Source organism: Typha latifolia, chromosome 12 (assembly GCF_019914945.1).
Source record: "Typha latifolia isolate L0001 chromosome 12, TyphaL0001v2, whole genome shotgun sequence".
NCBI lineage: Eukaryota > Viridiplantae > Streptophyta > Magnoliopsida > Poales > Typhaceae > Typha > Typha latifolia.
The window spans coordinates 7,786,926-7,807,462 of NC_133097.1; the positions used below are offsets into that span (position 1 = coordinate 7,786,926).

Here is a 20,537-nt window from a genome sequence, read left to right on the forward strand (position 1 = left end):
AATTAAGTTAGATTTAAGAGTAGATTGTCAACGGTCATATCAATTTAAAATTGTTTATATTATTATTATTATTATTATTTTGGTCTTTTGCAATACATCTTTCTAAGACACTATTGCTACTTAGTTTATAATAACACTCAGAAAGTAATTTCAATACAACAACAATCTTATAAGATATCAGTAAATATTTAGTAAGTAATTCCAAGGTAGCAATGGCGTAAGACAAGTCAAAATATGAGTGCATGAAAAAGTAAAAAATAAATAAAAATTATTTTGAAGGAAATTGAGAATTGTGGTAAGAGAAACTAAAATATAATTAGTTAAAATTTATTATTAAATTAAATTGTTAGTAAAGTTTAATTTATCTGAAAAAAATGTATTATTCTATTAGGAGAGAGAAGATAGAATATAGGTTACAGGATAAACAAGAGGAAACTATTTTAGAGATAAAATAGTAATTTGAGAATTTCTTTACCATCGTTGCACATTTGAATATATATATATTTTTTTGTCTCTCTCCTCACTCACTTAAGAAACTTTAGGAATAAATTACGGTCTTATTTTCCTAACACGGAGTATCATATCACACATATTATTCTCGAGATGGGATATTAATATTTCATTTAAATAATTGCATGTGCATTTAAGTCAACCATAATATGAGTCAGATCCTTAATACCATCAGAGAACACGTGGGGTCTATTAGTTAATGCAACCGATGGTTTTTTCTCACCATCGTAGAGTTCGCTGGTTGAGTTATATATATACTGATAGCAGAAACCCCGATAACTTTTCTTTTTATCTAATATATCAGTTGTATATAGGAAAAGACCCGATGACTTTAATATCGGAATTAATAGTCAAACTTTATCATCACAGCTGGTTGGTTTACCGATCGATAGTACTCACGGATTCAATTATTGGTATCACATCAATTATATATATATATATATATATATATATACTTCTCTCCATCATCTCACATGTTCAAATAGTTTAGTAACACGTATACAGGGTCAACCTATGGACTTATATAACCACATACTAACCAGCAGCTCTACTTACTGAAGCCTATCTCTATCTCCTCTCTCTCTCTCTATCTCCTCTCTCTCTCTCTCTCTCACACACACACTGTCTTTACCAAGAAACTATGTCTCAGAGGCCAAGTCGTCACCAGAGGAGAGCATCACAGAGTGTGTTCACTCTCCCCGAGAGCTTCTCCGGCACTGAAGCAGCCGATATGGAAGCTGTTGATGAGCAGAAGACGTCGACGGACTCGGCTCGGTTGCCGTCGGAGACTGCTCGGCCGTCGTGCCCTTCGCCGCAGAAGGAGCTCAAGGAAGGCGTTATCAAGAAGATCGAAGCTTAAATCCCTCTCTTTCTCTTCAATGTCTTGTTAGTGTCAACTTGCCGGTTACTTGGTTGTGATGCAAATTTAAATAAATGAGGCCCCTGCCCTTATATCAAAATCCGGTGTATAAGTCTTAAATTTCTAATAAAGTGTTTATGCACATTTCTTTGCCTATTTATGCATATTCTTAGAGAGCTTTTGATGTTTGAATGTTATTTATAAATAAATAAATAAATAAAAGTTAATAAAGAAACAAGGAAGACTCATGTATCAACTAAATGAGTTATAAGAGGTAGAGAGGGCTTTTGGTTTTGAAACATTCACCAGAAGTTTTAAGATCCAAATTATTTGACCTAGATGGCAAAATTACATGCTTTCAAACTATTATAGAGTAAATATTAAGTAAGATAACTATTATACTCGTATTTTTTTTTAGACCTCAGTGAAGTTATAGGAAGACATTTTCATCATTTTAAAATAATTATTATATTACATAATAAAATTTGCCCTGTAAATATTTAAACCGATCCATCCAACACCGTGACATGCATATGGATATACAAGGATAAAATTCAACTAACGTACTTGAATCTGTTACTATATGACCTGTGAACATGCTACTAAAATATATATCAATACTTCATTATATTCTCTCTCTCTTTTTTTTTTTTGGATTTGAACATTGAATTTAATAATAATATATTTTAACTGCACAAGATATTTTAGGTAATTTATATGACATATTGTTAAAGGATTTTTTAAATTGTTTTTATAACATTAAAAATAATAATTCTACTTTTATTTTAGTTTATAATTAAATACTTAATTTTTAAACTATTTTATAGTACCTAAAATGAGCGTAATATTTTTTCAATATATAGTGTTAAAAATACTATTTTATAGTTAAATATATTGTGTTAAAAATTAATTATAATAATATTTTTCAAAGAGCATAATAATTTTAACAGAAATTATAATACTTTTCAAAGTTTTTAATAATAATTATGTAGAAAGCTTAATTTAAAGGCTTGTAATATTAGATAGAGAAAAAGATAGAAGAGACGATTCACATTAACCTAAACCATGTGGTATAAATTAATAAAAATAAAAATTTAGTGGTAGTTTGATCTTAACATAAAGAAAAAAAAGAAAAAGAAAAAAGAAAAAAGAAATCTAAAGTGGCATTTTGTAATTTAACTCATAAAAGACAATCACAATCACACGTCCACACCCACCACCACGTGCATTGGGTACAAGCATTGCAGAGCCCCACTCCCACGGATCGCCATCTCACGGTCCTATCAACCGTACAATGGTCCCAATCCAACGGCTCAGAAAACAACCAAAAGAATAACGCAAAAGTCCATAACACCCACAGAGACAGAGAGAGAGAGAGAGAGAGAGAGAGAGAGAGAGAGAGATGGAAGGCGGAGGAAGGGCGAAGAAGGGAGCCGGAGGCCGGAGGGGCGGTGGGGCAAGGAAGAAGCCCGTTTCCCGTTCCGTTAAGGCGGGTCTGCAGTTCCCCGTGGGCCGTATCGGCCGTTACCTCAAAATGGGCCGTTACTCCGAGCGCGTCGGTACCGGCGCGCCCATCTACCTTGCTGCGGTCCTCGAATACCTGGCCGCCGAGGTAGTCCTTTTTTCCTCTCTACCACTCCCACGAGCTAATCCCCATCGCCTACTTCTATGGATCTCACGAAGGTTTCGACGGGAATTGCCCCTATAGGTGCTGGAGTTGGCCGGGAACGCGGCACGTGACAACAAGAAGAGCCGGATCATACCTCGTCACGTGCTGCTGGCGGTGCGAAACGACGACGAACTGGGGAAGCTCCTCGCCGGCGTTACGATCGCGCACGGCGGAGTCTTGCCTAATATTAACCCCGTGCTCTTGCCGAAGCAGTCGGCGAGCAAGGAGGCCAAGTCGCCGAAGGCGACCAAATCTCCCCCCAAAGCGTAGGTATTTGGATCCCGCAGCTAGTCTTCTCCTTTTTCTTCCCTTTTTTGTATATAATTCTGTGAATATTTTATGTTTTTTTTTCCTGTTATGGCATGAAATGGAATGGTTAAATATGAAGGAGGTACTTTGTAGTTTGACTTTGCATTATCGATCCAGTTCTTGTACAAGGAGTCTTCCTTTTATTTTATTTTTTGTATATATTTCTTGCAATTCTAGAAGTCTACAATTGAGTTCTCCTTAGTAGATGTGAATATATGTTTAAGGTGGTGAGTGTGAAATCTCAAAACTCTAATCCTGTTTAAAATATTTGTGGTTGCTTTAGTTTGACATAGATTATGTCATTGTTGCTCTGAAGCTATGTTGTTATGTTTGTAATTCATAGGTAGAACTTTTTATTTGCATATGCTAGTTTACGTTGAAAGTTGTATGAGTTCTTATTTGATGTAGAATTTAGTAACTGGGAATAGTGGAGTCACTGAGTGATGATGTATTTTTAACGTTCCTTGGTTGCTTGTCCTATTCTTGAACTTGTGGGAATAAGCTATGATGGAATGAGTTCAGAAGTGTTATGCTCATGGAGATTACCCATTGTTGTTCTATTTTGGAAAACAATTCACTGCTCGATAAGCCGACGATATCCCTAATTGATCAGAAAGGCTCGGTTCAATCCAGGGTATATACATTAATTTTGTTAGCGTTTGTTTCTTTTTCTTTAATCTATTGCATTTATTGGAGTATGTATCTTAATATTTCCTTAAGAAATATGTCATTTACACTTCTGCTTCATTTGACTGACTGATCCCAATTCTACTAGTAGTTGCTATCATTCATTCGGTTGTCTCGGAATAGATTGTGTGATGGAATTGTATTGCCCTGTCTGATATGCTTTTGTTTTACCTGATTAGCCAGAGAAAAACTTCGAAAAAGTAAGATTTTAATCTTCTTGCCTGAATTTACTCTAATATTGATGTGCATTGGCTTCCAAATAGAGGCAGGATAATAGAGCACAGAGCTTCCACCAAGCGTAGCACAAGCTCACCTTCTTACTGGAAAAAGTATGAATTTTCTTGTTACTTGATTGATGCCATCAAGGAATGCTCTTACATTGTTGCAGTTAAAGCAGCAGCCGGCTGTCATCTAACATCCAAGTTTTTCTTGCTCCATTTCCAGTATTTAAACTTGATTCTATTTGCATGTCGAGATGTTAGATGCTTTCTAATTGGTGCTTCTTTTGATCAGTTTGTTCTTTATGTCCTTCATGGTCATGTTTTCTTTTATTGCCTTGCAAACAGGGATAAGTCTTTTATCTGAAGAAATCTTTCTTCACTACCAGTTATAAAACGATTCTTTGGTGAATATTTTTTCTGAGAGCATTAGGAATTTCATGGTGCTCCAATGGGGTTTGAACTTGGAAACACTCGTGCAAATATTTGAGTATCCATCCATTGGTGATTCTTTGGTGAATATTACTAAGCTCTTCTAAGACTGCATATATCAAACTATTAAAACAGGAAGTGGGACTTCCAACATATTAGTAGCTTCTTGAACAGTGGATGTAATGGGTTGTTGATTGATCTCAAATCGTAATCAAGAAGTATGACCTCCTGCAATGTAAAACTCGAATGGCTGGCTGGTATCAACAAGAAGACTGTAATACTAGAATCTAAGAGAAATTTAAACTAATCTCTGGACGACCTCCCATCATCCAATCGCATGGAACACGAGATCTCTTTCTTTCCCCATATCCATTCATTCGTTACATTCACTGAGTTATGACTTCATCATCGCTCTCTTGCTTTCTCCAGTCTAATTCTTTTGATTTATTCCGTGGATGCACCTTTGAAATGAGATCTAAGTATCTTGTCTATTAACGTGGACTTGAATAGAAGATTGATTTCTGACATCAGTGGGTGATAGGACAGGATAGAGATTATAGACTTCTATAGTCAATTTTTTTTTTTTTTTTTATCATTCATGAGCTGGAAGGCTAGATATGGGCTGGACAAAGGGCCAACCCTCCCTAGATACAAAGACACATTAGGCCCCACCGAGCATTTAGCTGTTTAGTCTAGGCTTTAAGCCATAGACGTCGCCGAACAATTGCTTCGAATCAAACGCCGCCGAGACCTGCTCCAAGCCGTTGCGTTGTCAAGCTGTTCTTCTAAGCTAACCGCACTACCGAGCCATCAACCGAATTGAGCCAAGCCACCAAACTACCAACCACTAAACAATTTCTCCACAATATTGTTTGGGGTTGGAATTGAACTCATGACCATCTTGGTCATGAGCAAGATACTTACCAACTCCAGAGTTGGTTGGTATTTCTATAGTCAATTTGCTTCAATATTCGTGCTTTCTGATGATTGATTTCCTAGGATATCTGCAACCCGTTTAGGACACGTGGAGATACCGGGCTTGCGGAAGTAGGATTTTCCTGCTTCAGATCAGGATACGCCGCACGAATTCTAGGGCAACCTGGCGCAAGGACGATACAACCGTCGGATGACGATCCAAGGGTTTGAAACGAACGGAAACGTCTTAAGTGGGCGATATCGCATCGAGCCCTCCCTTTTAAGCCTCTCCGATCGATCTCCTTCTCCCCCCTCTCTTTATCCACTCTCATTCGTGTCCTCGCGGAGCTAGGGTTTTAGCCGCGCTCTCCTCGCGGTCGTCGCACTCCGAAAAGGTCCGATTCCGACATGCTTCGTCCTCTTTGTTGTACTCGATCTATTTGCCTCGTCGTTCTCTTAATGGCGGATCTATAATGCTAGACTTCGTTTTGATTTAGTTTGTGTTCATATTGTTGCGAGACAAATAATTTTTATGCGCATTGGTTAGATTCGTGGATCTCATGTTTGTTTTTTCCTAACCCTGCAGTTCCATAACGGATGTGCGTTAGATCTTCATGCCTATGATTTGTATCGATAGAAATTTGGTTCTCTTGTTGATATTAATGTGAAAATAAGTCAGAGCGGTTCTCTAGATCTTGAGATATCAATATAAGCATTGATCTCTTGACAAACAAAATGTTACTTTATGTGATCCGGAATTAGGAGTCCACATTATTCACTACTATTTACACATGTTGGTTGTTTTAGATGAATTTTGGATTCTTCATGGCTAGTTCAGTTGAACATCATATCCAAATTTTCCATGGTTTCACTGTTAACCGAAGCCATATCGTAGGAGCTCATTGGTATTCGTGATGGAATGTCAATAACAATGGTGTTAAATGCAACTTTAAGCATGGTTGATGGTTCTTAGTTGGTTGTGTGTTAACGCTTCTCTTTTGCTCAAATAATACCTTGATTTTGATCTTGAGGACTGAGGAAATTATATATATGGATCATATTGTAGCTACACTTTTTAAGTACATTTTCCTTTAGGATATCTTCTGAATCAGTTAAATTTAAGAAGCTTATGTGTTTTGTTATATCTTGTATGTGAACTTCTAGCTGCAATTGTCTATTTCTGATAGTGGTCAATCGCCTTTTTTCCCCTCTTGATTTTCATGGGCCTTTCCCATGAAATGGTTTGGGGCAGCTCTATAAGTTGGTTTGGTCAAGTTGTGTTGCAACCATAGCTCGGTGGTTGGATTTTACTAACTCATGATAGAAGTTATGAGTTAGACTCCAACTAGATATTAGTGTTAATATTTGATGGATTTTCCATTGGAGTGCTATATGCACATGGGTTGGGCTTGTTGTAGCTTGTGTTTTTAGAATTGATTTAGTAAAGGCATTGAAAGTCAATCATTTCGTACAAACTGTACATTGCGTTATTAGTGTTTTTAAGAGACAGTAAGATGTCTAGTATCTGATTTATTTTTCTTTTTTTATCATACTATTGTCCCATTTATTGACAATCTGTCACATTATAAATTATATACTATATATATATATATGGTCTTGCTTGCAAATTCTACATGTTTCCCATGTGGTAAAATTGATGCAACATTAGGTTGTTAAGTTTCCTACTTGTTTAGCTGCTCCATCAGCTTGACATGGACATAACCCATATATCTACCTACTTTCTTCTTGAGCTCGGTTCATAATAAGCTAGAGTTTTGTGGTTGATTATGCCGTTTGAACTTTGAACTAGACAACAATTGATTCCAGTGCAGAATAATCTGGCATATTGTTTCTTGTTAATAATGTCATGTTGTAGACATGTGCAAACAGAAGAGCTGTGCCTTTGTGTATTTATCTATCTTTCCGTTCTTTGTTCCTATTGTAGGCTTGGAAGCAATGGTGAGAGTCAGTGTCCTGAATGACGCTCTCAAGAGTATGTACAATGCTGAGAAGCGCGGAAAGCGGCAGGTCATGATTAGGCCATCATCAAAAGTGATCATCAAGTTCCTTCTGGTTATGCAGAAGCATGGTCAGCCTTGTAATATATTTTCTGCTGATATAAAAGTTGTGGCATCATTTAATTTCGTAACCATTGGTCTGCAGGATATATCGGTGAATTTGAATATGTCGATGATCATAGAGCTGGTAAAATTGTTGTTGAGTTGAATGGGAGGTTGAACAAATGTGGTGTTATTAGCCCTCGATTCGATGTTGGTGTCAAAGAAATTGAGCCTTGGACTGCAAGGCTACTTCCCTCACGACAGGTCAGTTTGTTAACCCTAACTTCTTGGAGGCCAGATGTTGCTAGTTAACATGTTAACCCTAATTCATGTGCTTATGCACTAACTAGACTGATAACATGATAAATTGTTGTACAGTTCGGTTACATTGTCCTGACAACTTCTGCTGGCATTATGGATCATGAAGAGGCAAGGCGGAAGAATGTTGGTGGTAAAGTGCTCGGGTTTTTCTACTAGAATGAGTTTTGTCCCAGTATAGAGGATGTCTCATGTTAATTGTGGCTGTCCTCGTTGAGATCTTGAAGGATTTTGATAGCTATTTTTTCTTGTGTTTTCCTTGGGTTCTGTGTTTTTTAGTTGATGAACTTTTGAATGCAGTAGTAAATTATGGAGCTTTATTTTGATATATATAACTATTTGAAATTCATCTATCCAGATTTGTTGTCTATCATGAAACTGAGGCTTGAATCAGGTTGATTCCTTAGAAATCCCTAGTTTTATTGTGATAATCATGTAACGGTGACTTATTATGTTGTTGAGATTATGTCAACCTGCTAAATTATATATTACTACACCGTCCTGTATTTTCAACTAGACTATAAATAGAGAGATTGTCAATGAAGATAACAAAATGACTTAAATAACTCTACAGAAGGTTTATGGTAGCTTACTGTTATAAAATAAAAGTTTAACTGATAAAGTGTTATTTGTGTAAGTTGATAATAATTTTTAGCTTTAAAAGGTAAAGATATTAGTATTGGCTGAAAAAATTAATAGTTATAATTTAGTTAAAAGTGCAAATAAATTTCAGAGGGTAAAATGATTTGTGAAAGTAAAATATCTTTAATCCTTATTTATGGCATAATGTGTTGTTTGGTAAATGATCCATATCACCTATAACCTAATTTGATAACGTAAGAATAAGATTCTCCTCCTATAGACTATAGTCGGCAAGGTGTTCGTTGTCACAACCCATATGAGAATACTCCTTTTCTCCAAAAAGCTTAACTCATAACCAGAGATAATCAGACATTTTTCCAACAGTCTGTGGATTTTTCTTATAACCGTAACACTTTAGAGTAAACTTGATTACATAGAAAAAAATTAAATTTTTTTTATTTATTAAACTAGTTAGGGATTCCTAAATTAGTTCTATGATACATGGTACTTAATATATCCCATCTGGTAAATACTCCATCTTCCTATGATACATGGCACATCATTCATCAGGCATCTACCAACTACACTATATATTCGTAAAATATTAGAAACAAAATATAATTCTAAAGCATAAAACATATATCATCCAAAAGAAGAAGAAGAAGAAGAAGATAATAATATCTCAACTCGAAAGAGTGGTCTTCTATATTAGAGGTAATGATGGATATATCATAAATCCCATCTCTACTACAACACGAGTAAAAAGTAAGAGTACTGCCAAAGATTCTAAGTTGCCCTACACAGGCCTCTGCCTCGCCGATCGTCACCGCCTCGACGTTGCCAGGCCATTCTTCCGAGGGTCCATGAATGGCCTCTGAATCCTGTAGGAATGCAAGAGGGCGTTCATGGGAGAAGGGAGCTTTGCTTTAATAGGTAGGAATAGAGAATGAGAGAGAGAGAGAGAGAGAGAGAGAGAGAGAGAGAGGAAATAATGGGAGCTTTAGTTGGTGGGGTGACCTTTTGGTAGAGACGCTGCCAGGATCTTCTTAGCATATGCTTTGAAGCACATCTCACTCTCTTTCTTGTAAATTATATTCCTCACCTCTTGGCGTCTGGTTATTACTTTTATTATTACTTATAAATACTTTGTGACTTGTTAGGCCCTTTTTGTCGAAAGTTCGATCATCTCAATTTGAATACCCTCAAATTGCCACGTCGTCTACCACAGGACTTTTCGCGGAGACTCTCTAGATGATATCGGAATTGAAATTTAGTAAATTTTTTATTAAATTATATATATATATATATATATATATGATTTGATTTTATTATAACCCAGTTTGTTGAATATAACTTTAAAGATAAGTAATAAAAAAATACAAGAAATTCTGATCATTAGTCATACTAAAATACTATAATGAAATATGAGAATTTCTTTTTCTTAAGCAAGCCTGGAAATTGTTGCCTTTTAGTTAGGCCCTATATATAATATAGGAATAATTAAATTAAGAACACTCAACTTTTGCTCATATTTATATTCACCCCATGGCCTTTTCTTTTTTTTTAAAAGTACACATTGACTCTTGAATCCATAGAAACCCTCTCATCTGGAATGGTGTCAATTAAAAAATGTATTAAATGACTATTTAATTTTTAACTTTTCTCTATTTCTTTCTCCTAAAATAGTAGTAGAAATGTATATAATATGACTTATAATTAGTCCCATCATACTCACATGTAACATTTCAAACGAAAAAAATTCTAATAAATAACTAACAAAAGAGATATTTTGAGGTTTTCTTATAATTAATGTTGGGGAAAATGCATGAGGAATTCTATGCGAAGATGAGCAAGAGTTTAGGAGGTTTAGGGATAATTATATCAATGCATTTAAGAGTTAATGTATGAATTATAGAATGGAACAGAATAACATGTTAGAATAATCTATTTATTCCTTATAGTCGTAGTAGACTTTTTGGATTCTTCTGACGCCATGCAACTATGGCGCATACTTAAATAAAAAATAAAGATAATTATACTTAAATCTCTTGAACTATTTTTTTTTTACATGAAACTTTTGTTTATAGATAGAACTTTTAAACTATTAAAAATATCTTACCTATCTAATTGTAGTAGATGGAAAAAATTAAATGACCTATCTAATTGTAGAAGATAGAGTATTTTGATAAGTTAAACTTTTTCTTTCTTCTTTCGTCTAAATTTTGTAAGTTTAATTCACTTTAGGAATAACTTTTTTCTTAATCAAGAACATACTACTTATTTCAAAATAATAACTAAATATTATAATGACATATTCTATAAGACAAATACTATTCATCAAAAGTACATATTATAGTGCATACTAACTTAATTATTAATTTACATGTAACAACCCAAACCCCAAAAAAAAAAAAAATTTTGGCACGACGTGGCCGGCCACACTATGGCCGGCCTCGTGCCCATGCAAACTGCTCATGTAGCTTGCGTGGTAGGGGTGCCACGCGCCCGCTGTCATTGTCACAGCCAACAAGCTGCGGCCAGCTGGCCGTGGCGGGCCCCGGCGCCGCCGCAACCCCCCTCCACCGCCTCTTCTCTCTCTCTCTCTCTATCTATCTATCTCTCTCGGTCTCTCTCTCACTCCACTCTCTCTCCACTCTATTTCGCACTCCTCGTTGCCGACGTCGGCTCGTCGTCGCCGGTGAGAAGCTTTTCCTCTCTCTCTCTCTCTCTCTCTCTCGCTCTCGCCCGAGCTCGGGCTCGTCAGAGCCGAGCCGCCGGCTGGCCAGCAGTAGTCGGTGACCTCCTCGCCGGCCCGGGTCCGCAACCCCCTCCCTCACCTTCTCTCTTTCTTCTCTTCCTCTTCTTCTTCTTCTTCTTCTTCTTCTTCTTCTTCTTCTTCTCCTTTCTTATTTCTTCTTCCTTTCTCCTTTCTTTTCCCTCAGCTCCTCTCCTCTCTTCTTCTTCTCCTTCTCCTCCCTTCTTCCTCTTCTTCTTCTTCTCCTCCTCCTTCTTCTTCTCCTGCTTTCTTTCTTTTTCTTCCTCCTCCTCGGCTTCTACTCCTTTTTTTCTTCTACACAGTGCTGGGCTCAGCCCAGCACTGATGGCAGTGTTTTAATTAATTAATTATTTTATTGATATTATTTATTTAGGTTTTTCCTTCTTAATTAATATAAATAGATTATTTAGACATTAATTATTTTAATAATAATATATATTCTTCAATATGATTAGTATTAATTATAATTTGTATAATCAATGATTAATTAGGTATAAATATAAGTAATACTCATATTTATTTATATCTCTATTAGATTAATATATAGATTTGCAAATTATAATTATCAAATTTATATACTAATATTTTTATGAGATACATTTTAAATAATTCTAATAATTTATTATACATTATTATTTTGTAGCAAATAAAATAATCGGCTTATGTATTTATTTATTATTTTATAAAGTAATGACTACATAGTCCCTAATTAATCAAGATATAATTTAATTATAATTAAGTTTTTATCTATATTTATATTTTTATTTATAATTAAAAATCTAGCCAGTTATAAAGATAAGTAGAAATTCTAAAATCTAATAAATCATCATATTTTACATGAACAAATTTTAATTAGATGAACGACTAACTTCTTGCTACTTAAACATTTTCAGATCTTAAACCCCTTATTTGAGGCCCCGTAGACCTTGCTAGCAATGAGTGTCACTCGGTTAACCGACGGACGTGATAGATGTGTGGTTTGTGTCTTCTGATCAGACTGTGAGTAGTCTTATCCCCTAGACGCCTTTCTTAAATTAGGTTATATTATGTATTATGTGCATGCATGTTTTGGCCTCCAGCATGATTATATGATTTTATCTAGAGATGATTACAGTCGAGCATATTTTTATCATGCATAGAATTAGGCTGATCTCAGATATGAGTATGATGATGATAAATGGAGATGATTAAAGATGATTATACTGTTATGACTTTGTGTCGGAATGATTTCTAGTATGAGTGTGCATGTGATAAACTACCAGGAGTATGCATGTGTCAGATACATAGTTGGAGTCTATATTGCATTATTTTTCTCTTGATATCTGTTCCACCTAAATTCTTGTTATGCATTGACTCGTTATCATACTGGATATATGCATGTAATTCGGCATTTAGAAGAAAAGCATGAAATATGATTAATAGGATAGTTGATAGAAAGCGTGAGGATACCCGAGTAGGCGCCAGGGTTAGGGGTGCCTGGAGTGATAATTATGATCGCTGATATGCGATATCTCGTGACCCATGTCCGAGGTCAGTTGAGTCTGTGCGCACAGACAATCGGACACATGCCGTTCGCTAGGGCATATGTGGGTGCCCGGTCTGGATGGATGTTGATACCCTAGCGGGTGGTGGGGTATTATTATATTTGAGATACTCTTGCGGATGACAGAGTATGCGAACCTCCGGGCATAATGTTGAGACCGGGTACCGGATGTTGACTGTGCACAGTGGTCTAGTATGATGATATTATACCAAGATGTCGGTAATGATTGTGATGTTAAGAAATGCATATGATTTCATTATCAATTAGTTACCTGATTATCAAGTGATCAATATGCATCATATATGGTTGTATTTGATATCATAGCATGGTCATGGTCGACATGCATTATGTGTCATATTTGAGAGAGAGAGAGTTATGATAATGATATGATATGGAGATTTATTTATACATTGTCGATAATTATATATTTTATCAGTTATGACATGATATGTTATCTATTATTTATTTATGTATTATTGAGGAACATTCATATACTTATTCATGACATAATGCTCTTTTTGATTCATATTATTCAGTACATGATTTACTTTCTGTTTGACATCACTGATTCATGGTAAGGTTTATTCACTGAGCATTTTGCTCATGACTCTCTTTATTTCTTTTCTAACCCTCTCAGATATGTAGTACGTGATAGCGATTTGAGATATCTTGAGAAGATATTTTAGAACGATGGTGAGGTGAGCTATAGATGCGAGACAATATAGATGATAGTTTAAATAGAAATTGAGTTGTACTAGTATTTGATATTTGTACACTATTGTATTAGACGATGATTTGGATATTACAGGTCGAATCACAGTGTACTCTTGTATTAGTTATTTTAGTTGTATTTTGATGGTTTGTTGTGGCCTATGTTGGTCTTAGTCTAATGTATATTATTGTGGACTAGGATATTCATATGTTAACTTGTTTATTTGATTAATAATATAATCTATTTGGTGATGGATTATGTGATCATGGATAGGTTAGCAGGTTTTATTTGATGATGTCATGATTATTTGTGCACAGGAGACTATCTGTGCGTGACGGGCCCCACCCGACCTATCGCGTGCGCCGCGCGTGCCGTGTGGGCGCGTGTGCGTGCACGTGCCCGTGCCCGTGCGGACGGGAGCGTTACATTACTCTTAATATCTATCCCATCAATCTATTTTATATTAAATCAAATAGTATTTATCCTAATTTTCTAAAAAATTAAAACATATTTTCTTCACTTTATATCAAATTAAAGTTAATTATTAGACTTTTATTCTCAAATATAAGTAAACATATAGATAGTTATTTTTAGAATAAAAATCTCATTTTAAGAATAATAAAAAATAATACTTATTTTAAAATTAATCTTATTTCTAAAGCAAGCGAGACTGAGGTAACATATTATATAGTTGATCAATTAACTTACACACCTAACGGAATATGCACTTAAGATATTTTTAATAGTTCATAGGGTTTATGTATCACAAACATAAGTTCAAAGAATTAGAGTTACGTGAAAAAATGAATAATTTTATATTCACCTCACATTTTTTCACAACAAATCTTTAAATTTTTTTTCGGTACATAATTACCTCTTGAACTATCTATTTATTATGGAATTATTATGTATCATAAATAAAAATTTAGAGGTCATTATATATAAATTTAGTAAATTATTAGTAAAAAATGATGATAGTTTATGCAGTGAGAAGGAAATTATTTTTAAAAAAAAAGTTGATAGCTCCTGAGCAAGGTGCAATTAGAAAAAGATGCAAGCCATGTTCGTATGACTCAGCAACTCGGAGGTGACCACACCTCACCAATCGCCCTCACCGGTCACCAACTCATTTATTTGTTTATGCCCAAAGTCTTCTTGCCCACTTTAAATATTTAATTTGATGCGTAATTCGAGTTACCCAAATTTATGAACTTTGGTCTTTATATCATTATTATACGTTAATTTATATCTCTAAATTAAGCTTGCTCAAATTAATTTGAATTCAAGGTTTAAACGTTAATGAAAGCACTAGTATGGTAGTATTCCGATCGTTTCGGATCCGTCTAGCTTACCGGGTCGGATTTTTCGCCGCGAAGAAGTCGGCAAGGACCCAAGGATGAGTTTAAACGCACCGGAGAGTGACAAGACCCCGTGGAGAACCAGTCTGGCATTCGAGGGAGGAGAACTGGCAATTACAAGAAGAGGGGAGAAATAAAGGAAAATATCGTGAGCCGGACCCTCTCCCCCATCTCCATTCGATCGATCTCAGCTGAATCCGGTACGGATTTCTCTTCTCTCTCTTGATCCCCATTTCCCCATTCGATTTGTCACCCTAATTGCGGTGTTTTGATCTCTTCTTTAGGTTAGGGATTAGGGATTCTTGCCTCGCGATCGGTTTTCTGGTGGTCGTCTTCTTCTTCTTCTTCTTCACTTTCAATGGCTGCGCCACCTGCTAGAGCTAGGGCGGATTACGATTATCTCATAAAACTTCTCCTGATCGGTGACAGCGGTAAGGTTATTTTAGGCGGGATCTTGTAATTTCCACTTAGTTTTCATGTTTTATGATCGGAATGGCTGTTCGTTTGTCGTTGTTTTAAAAAAAAATCGATTTTGGGGATAGGGGATAGGGGTAATCGGAGGTATGTTTTGGAGATCTCTAGGCGCGCAAAATTGAGGATTTGGGGATGTAGGACTGTGCCATTTGGCAGTGATCTGATTAGGCTGTGGATTTCATTTCCTAAGAATTAGATCTTTTAGGATGTTACTGTGATTAAATTAAGATTCGTGAATTGCCAATGATTTCTACCATATTTTTTTTTCTCTCGTTCTCGAAAGTTTCTTTGTCCTTTTGTTTGGTTGAGCTACGGTCGAGACTCTGGTACAGCCAGTAGACGAGGCTATTGTTTCCTAAATTGCTTTGAGTTAGCTGTAGAAATATATGATCTGTATATATATCTAGGTCTTGCATCATTCATATCTAAAATTTGTGCCCGTTAACTGCTAAGGCACATATTTGATCCAAAGCCAAGCCTTTGGACGTGGCTTCTATGTCGCTTATGTTTGATTCACTGAATCTGTGCAAAGTGGCGTACTCAATTTTAACTGCAACATCGTTGATTCAGAGTCCCCTAGGACTATATCTTTTGGTAGAAATAGAATATTAACATTAGAATCCCACAGTCATCTTTTTAGTAATTTCCTTTTAATTGTTTTCAAGATTCTATAATCATTTCCGTTTCTCATATATTAGTAATTAGTATGGATACTTGGCTATCTATCTGTTTTAATATGGGCTTAATAATGAGTGATTTTTTTTATTTTTTATTTTTTGAGCCATGTTTTGGGCGTGGCCTAGTTTAATATTAACTGAAACAACTTTTAGAAATAGGGGTATGGCTATCTATATGGTACATGTTTCGCTTCTTCAATCCCAAAATTGATGCGAGCCTTAGATACTTGGCAGCCTTCCTAAGCAGAAAAGACAAACATATATCTAGGTTTTTGGTCACTAAGTGCTGTCTTGTATGGGATTAGGCTTGCAACTTCGTCGATGCATTTCTAACTCCCAAAAGAAAGAAAAGCAAAAACTCCATGATTCCTTGAGCGATTTTCGTTATGAATGTAATGATCAACAATATACTGCCAAAGAGGGTTTTCTTTGGCATAAATACATATCTTACGTCTTCAAGGTTTTACCTATTCAATTTGAAACATCTTATAAGTCATTATCCTCATTTAAGCTCTTTACCATAATGTAGATCTGACTAGAGAACAACTTCAAAATTGAAAAGCTCTAAGGATGAATTTCTTGTTTCTGCTTTCTATGACCAACTTTTAAGCTATGTAAATTTTTTTAATTTATTGCTAACTTCCTAGAGGAAACAAAAATCACATAATTGAGGTAGTTATGGTAAAACCCTCAGGCTAAGTTTCTAGCCTAGTTTTCCAACCATCATTTCGAAACCTTAGGTACATCAAGAACATATAAAACAGATAAAATTAAAGTCAAGAAATTGCCCTAAGCATTATAAATCCCCGCAAAAGTGTCTTAAAAGCACAGAATATATAAAAGGAACCCAGAAATACTGTGATCAAGGGCAATCTGGGTGTAGATCAACCTTCCCAAGATGCATGAAAATAAGAAACAAAGAATAAAGGCAACTCTGTAGGCCAATATCAGTACAAATGTTAAAGGGATCAAGTAACTCGGATAAGCTTTAATTCTGAGAACCGATTTCTTTGTTATGTTATTTCTGTCTAGTAGTAGCATCACTGGTTACTTTTCTGATGTTTTATCAGCCACATTTGTGAATCTTCTTTTGATGTGAGCTAGTTTGAACTAGGAGTTTAGGTAACTAGTGTTTGCCTGTTTGGACTTGTTAGCAATTTAGCATTCAAGTGTTTTTGGGAAACATGTGATTTATTTGTTACAAGATTCATAATCCCTGTTAACGATGTGTGAGCTGCAAATGGTTTCCTCCTTTCTTCTGCTGTTGTGTGATTTTTAAAAGAGAACTTTCAATGTCAAATTTGGGATTTGGGATATTGGGATGCTGAATTATATATTTATTTAAGGTTAGTTGGAAATTTCAAACTGTGATATTGTTTGAGCTAGATGTTGTTGTATTTACATAGGAGTTGTCATGTGGTATCTTTGAGCGAAGATCCCACCTGCAATTTCAATTTCAAATTTATATCTGAAAGTGAAGTAATCAACCTCTATATGGAAAAGCTAACCCTCGACTAGGATGCTATCGTTTCTGCACTGGAGTCTATCTTTTGTTCTTTAAACTTCTTTTTTATTGTGAAGCTGGTTATGTTATGCTAGAGAGATGAGACAAAATAATTTAGTGGATGAGATCCCAAGAGCTTTTCCTATGTGTACTATGTTTGTCTTTTATTTGTTTCTCTGTTGTATTGAATAGGAAATCAGGCCCGTTTTACTCATGGTTCATTTTAGTTCTCATGATAAATAGTTATCTTGACTTCTCCTTGTAAAGTCCCTTGACATGGAACTCTTTTCTCATAGGTGTCGGTAAGAGTTGCCTCCTCCTCCGGTTCTCTGATGGTTCCTTCACCACCAGCTTCATTACCACAATTGGGTAGGTTTTGCCACAGGGACAAACTGTCTATTTTTAAAGATTGTCCTCTTTTCCTTTCTTTTCTTTTCATTTTTCTCCAGCTGCACATGTTGTGGATTCTTGTCTTATTGATCTCACAAGTCTTGTCTTTATATAGCATTGACTTCAAGATAAGAACTATTGAACTGGATGGTAAGAGGATTAAACTACAAATTTGGGACACAGCTGGTCAGGAACGTTTCAGAACCATCACAACTGGTAGGCTGGTTTGCTTTCTTTCATTTTGACCAAGGATTAACAGGATAAAGCTTTTTTGCCGAAGTAAACTGAAATTTTTGATTGCAGCATATTATCGAGGGGCCATGGGTATTTTGCTTGTTTATGATGTCACCGACGAGTCATCTTTTAACAGTACTGTCTCTTTTTACTGCTTCTCTCGATAAATTTTTATCCACACCTCCTTTTCTTATTATTGTTATTCTGCTTCATGAAACTTAATAGACATAAGAAACTGGATTCGGAATATCGAACAACATGCTTCTGACAATGTCAACAAAATTTTGGTGGGCAACAAGGCTGATATGGATGAAAGCAAAAGGGTATGTTCGAAAGGATTGACATGCCCTTTTAAATCATTGACGTTAAAAATCTAGATGCTTTTATCTTTGCCTATTTGTTGAATCTCAGTTGGTACATATTCTTACATTTAAATTGCTTTCCTCCAGGCTGTTCCTACTGCAAAGGGGCAAGCACTCGCTGATGAATATGGCATTAAGTTTTTCGAAACGGTGAGTAGTAGATATTCTGAATCCCCAGTTCCTATTAAGAGCATCAATTTTCATTTCTGATTGTCTATTATTTACAATCCAGAGTGCAAAGACAAACCTAAATGTGGAGCAGGTTTTCTTTTCAATAGCTAGAGATATCAAGCAAAGGCTTGCTGAGACTGATTCAAAACCTGAGGTACAAGTAACTTATACTAATGCCACATTGCAAACTCTCCCTTTCCTAGCAAATGGCGCTCAGGAACTTCGTTGTGCTTGCAGGAACGAACGATTAAGATTAACAAACCAGACCAGGCGTCCGCTGAAAGTGCGGCAGCACAGAGATCGGCCTGCTGCGGTTCCTGAAGGAGCAGCATGGTTGTGGCTGTCCAGTGATTGTCGACTTACATTGGGAACTAATTTGCTTGTTATAGGAGAATGTCCCTATGAAGATAATGATGATACTCTGGTGCTTGTATCTTTGACCTTTGATTCTTTGCAACAACAACTCAGTGTGTAATACTGTTATTGCATTTGCTGAGATGGCGAACTCTTTTATCTTCATACTATTTAACACCGTTTTATTTTATTTTCGTTTGTTTTTCTTCTCTGGGCTACTACTAGTTGACCACACGCCTATCATGACTACCTCTCTTTCTTTCTTCTTCTAAGTTGGAGACAATAAACATTTAAAACCCATCGAACATTGGAAATTTCCTCTGAGACCATGAGATAGTTGTAGTCGTGATAAGAGTGTGGTCAACTGTTCAGAGTTTGTCAGGAAAAAAAAAATGCTTGATAGTAGTATCATGTTGAATCCTCTAACAGTTTGATATTTACTTGCTGTCATATCATAACACCAATGGTTGCCTCATGGAAGAACATTGAATAGTATTTTGTAGGTCTATAATTGCAGCACTTGACGAGAAAAAAATTAAGAACAAAATAAACTACATATTAGTATTATGTACAACAACAACGAAAAGGAAACATTCAACATATGAAAAGATGACCTTCTTTTATATTAAAAATGGGACCAACTTTACATGAATCTAAATCAAACCCTACAATTATAGTTATTATAGATCAATAATATACAAAAAGGTCATCAAGATTTAGTAAAAGAAATCCACTATAGGAATCTGATGCACTCTATGCATGCCAAGGGCAGTATCCCAGCACTCCTCCACATCACTCTCCGGTGGCGCCAAATTCAAGTCCAAACAGAGCATCCTCCTCTCTCCTGCCTTCTTCTCGTTACCGTTGTCGCAGCACCCGCCGGCGCCCCCACGGTGCCGCCTCATGTGCCCCCCAAGAGCCTGCCCGACGGCGAACTCGAGCCCGCAAATCGGGCAGCCGTGCACCCGCGGCTTCCCGAGCCCAGCCCGCCCCTCGCCGTCGCAATCCCCGCCGGCCATCCTCAGCTTCTTGTGGCTCGCACGGTGCCCCCCGAGCGCTTGGAAAGACGTGAACCGGCGGCTGCACGTCTTGCACTCAAACACGCGGCCCGGTGAAGATTCTTTCACGTTGTCTTTATTATCATCGCCGTGGACACCGCAGCCGCCTTTTGATAGTAACATCAACACATTAGCCATGCTGAGGCTCTCCCCCTCTACTTTTCCTTCTCCTGATCTAAATCTCTTCATCAAAAAAACAATCAAAAAAATAGACGAAATCTTTACTCACTTTGAGTGCAATGAGACGTCTACACATACAACATATATGCCTATTAGTTAGTCCTCTTCCAGATTTATAGCGAGCTAGCTAGTTGTTACTTGCTAGGCTGTGTCCGTGATTGAGGTGGCACGTAATAAGCAGTTGG

The 20,537-nt window shown here is 36.3% G+C and overlaps 4 protein-coding genes across 4 annotated transcripts; 3 read left to right on the forward strand and 1 right to left on the reverse strand.

Moving 5' to 3' along the window:
* Positions 1–2,733: 2,733 nt before the first annotated feature.
* On the forward strand, positions 2,734–3,529 carry LOC140798673 (probable histone H2A.5). Its single transcript, XM_073152658.1, has 2 exons — positions 2,734–2,981; positions 3,078–3,529. The coding sequence occupies exons 1-2, from the start codon at positions 2,772–2,774 to the stop codon at positions 3,306–3,308; spliced, it is 441 nt and encodes a 146-aa protein (XP_073008759.1). The 5' UTR covers positions 2,734–2,771; the 3' UTR covers positions 3,309–3,529.
* A 2,334-nt stretch (positions 3,530–5,863) lies between these two features.
* On the forward strand, positions 5,864–8,330 carry LOC140798675 (small ribosomal subunit protein uS8-like). The gene is made up of 4 exons (XM_073152660.1): positions 5,864–5,994; positions 7,545–7,688; positions 7,763–7,923; positions 8,038–8,330. The coding sequence occupies exons 2-4, from the start codon at positions 7,556–7,558 to the stop codon at positions 8,134–8,136; spliced, it is 393 nt and encodes a 130-aa protein (XP_073008761.1). The 5' UTR covers positions 5,864–5,994; positions 7,545–7,555; the 3' UTR covers positions 8,137–8,330.
* A 6,544-nt stretch (positions 8,331–14,874) lies between these two features.
* LOC140799093 (ras-related protein RABE1c) lies at positions 14,875–19,304 on the forward strand. Its single transcript, XM_073153238.1, has 9 exons — positions 14,875–15,148; positions 15,233–15,379; positions 17,900–17,972; positions 18,109–18,209; positions 18,297–18,362; positions 18,453–18,550; positions 18,677–18,739; positions 18,822–18,914; positions 18,998–19,304. The coding sequence occupies exons 2-9, from the start codon at positions 15,307–15,309 to the stop codon at positions 19,079–19,081; spliced, it is 651 nt and encodes a 216-aa protein (XP_073009339.1). The 5' UTR covers positions 14,875–15,148; positions 15,233–15,306; the 3' UTR covers positions 19,082–19,304.
* A 526-nt stretch (positions 19,305–19,830) lies between these two features.
* LOC140798997 (uncharacterized) lies at positions 19,831–20,310 on the reverse strand. The gene has a single exon (XM_073153092.1). The coding sequence runs from the start codon at positions 20,308–20,310 to the stop codon at positions 19,831–19,833; it is 480 nt and encodes a 159-aa protein (XP_073009193.1).
* Positions 20,311–20,537: the final 227 nt, after the last annotated feature.

Bases quoted from the DNA above. Each gene is read 5' to 3' on its own strand.
- LOC140798997 (XM_073153092.1), bottom strand. From the start codon at position 20,310: ATGGCTAATGTGTTGATGTTACTATCAAAAGGCGGCTGCGGTGTCCAC.
- LOC140798673 (XM_073152658.1), top strand. From the start codon at position 2,772: ATGGAAGGCGGAGGAAGGGCGAAGAAGGGAGCCGGAGGCCGGAGGGGC. The intron at 2,982-3,077 runs GTAGTCCTTTTT...TTGCCCCTATAG, and splicing joins TCGAATACCTGGCCGCCGAG to GTGCTGGAGTTGGCCGGGAA.
- LOC140798675 (XM_073152660.1), top strand. From the start codon at position 7,556: ATGGTGAGAGTCAGTGTCCTGAATGACGCTCTCAAGAGTATGTACAAT. The intron at 7,689-7,762 runs GTCAGCCTTGTA...ATTGGTCTGCAG, and splicing joins TCTGGTTATGCAGAAGCATG to GATATATCGGTGAATTTGAA. The intron at 7,924-8,037 runs GTCAGTTTGTTA...ATTGTTGTACAG, and splicing joins GGCTACTTCCCTCACGACAG to TTCGGTTACATTGTCCTGAC.
- LOC140799093 (XM_073153238.1), top strand. From the start codon at position 15,307: ATGGCTGCGCCACCTGCTAGAGCTAGGGCGGATTACGATTATCTCATA. The intron at 18,740-18,821 runs GTGAGTAGTAGA...TTTACAATCCAG, and splicing joins GCATTAAGTTTTTCGAAACG to AGTGCAAAGACAAACCTAAA. The intron at 18,915-18,997 runs GTACAAGTAACT...TTGTGCTTGCAG, and splicing joins AGACTGATTCAAAACCTGAG to GAACGAACGATTAAGATTAA.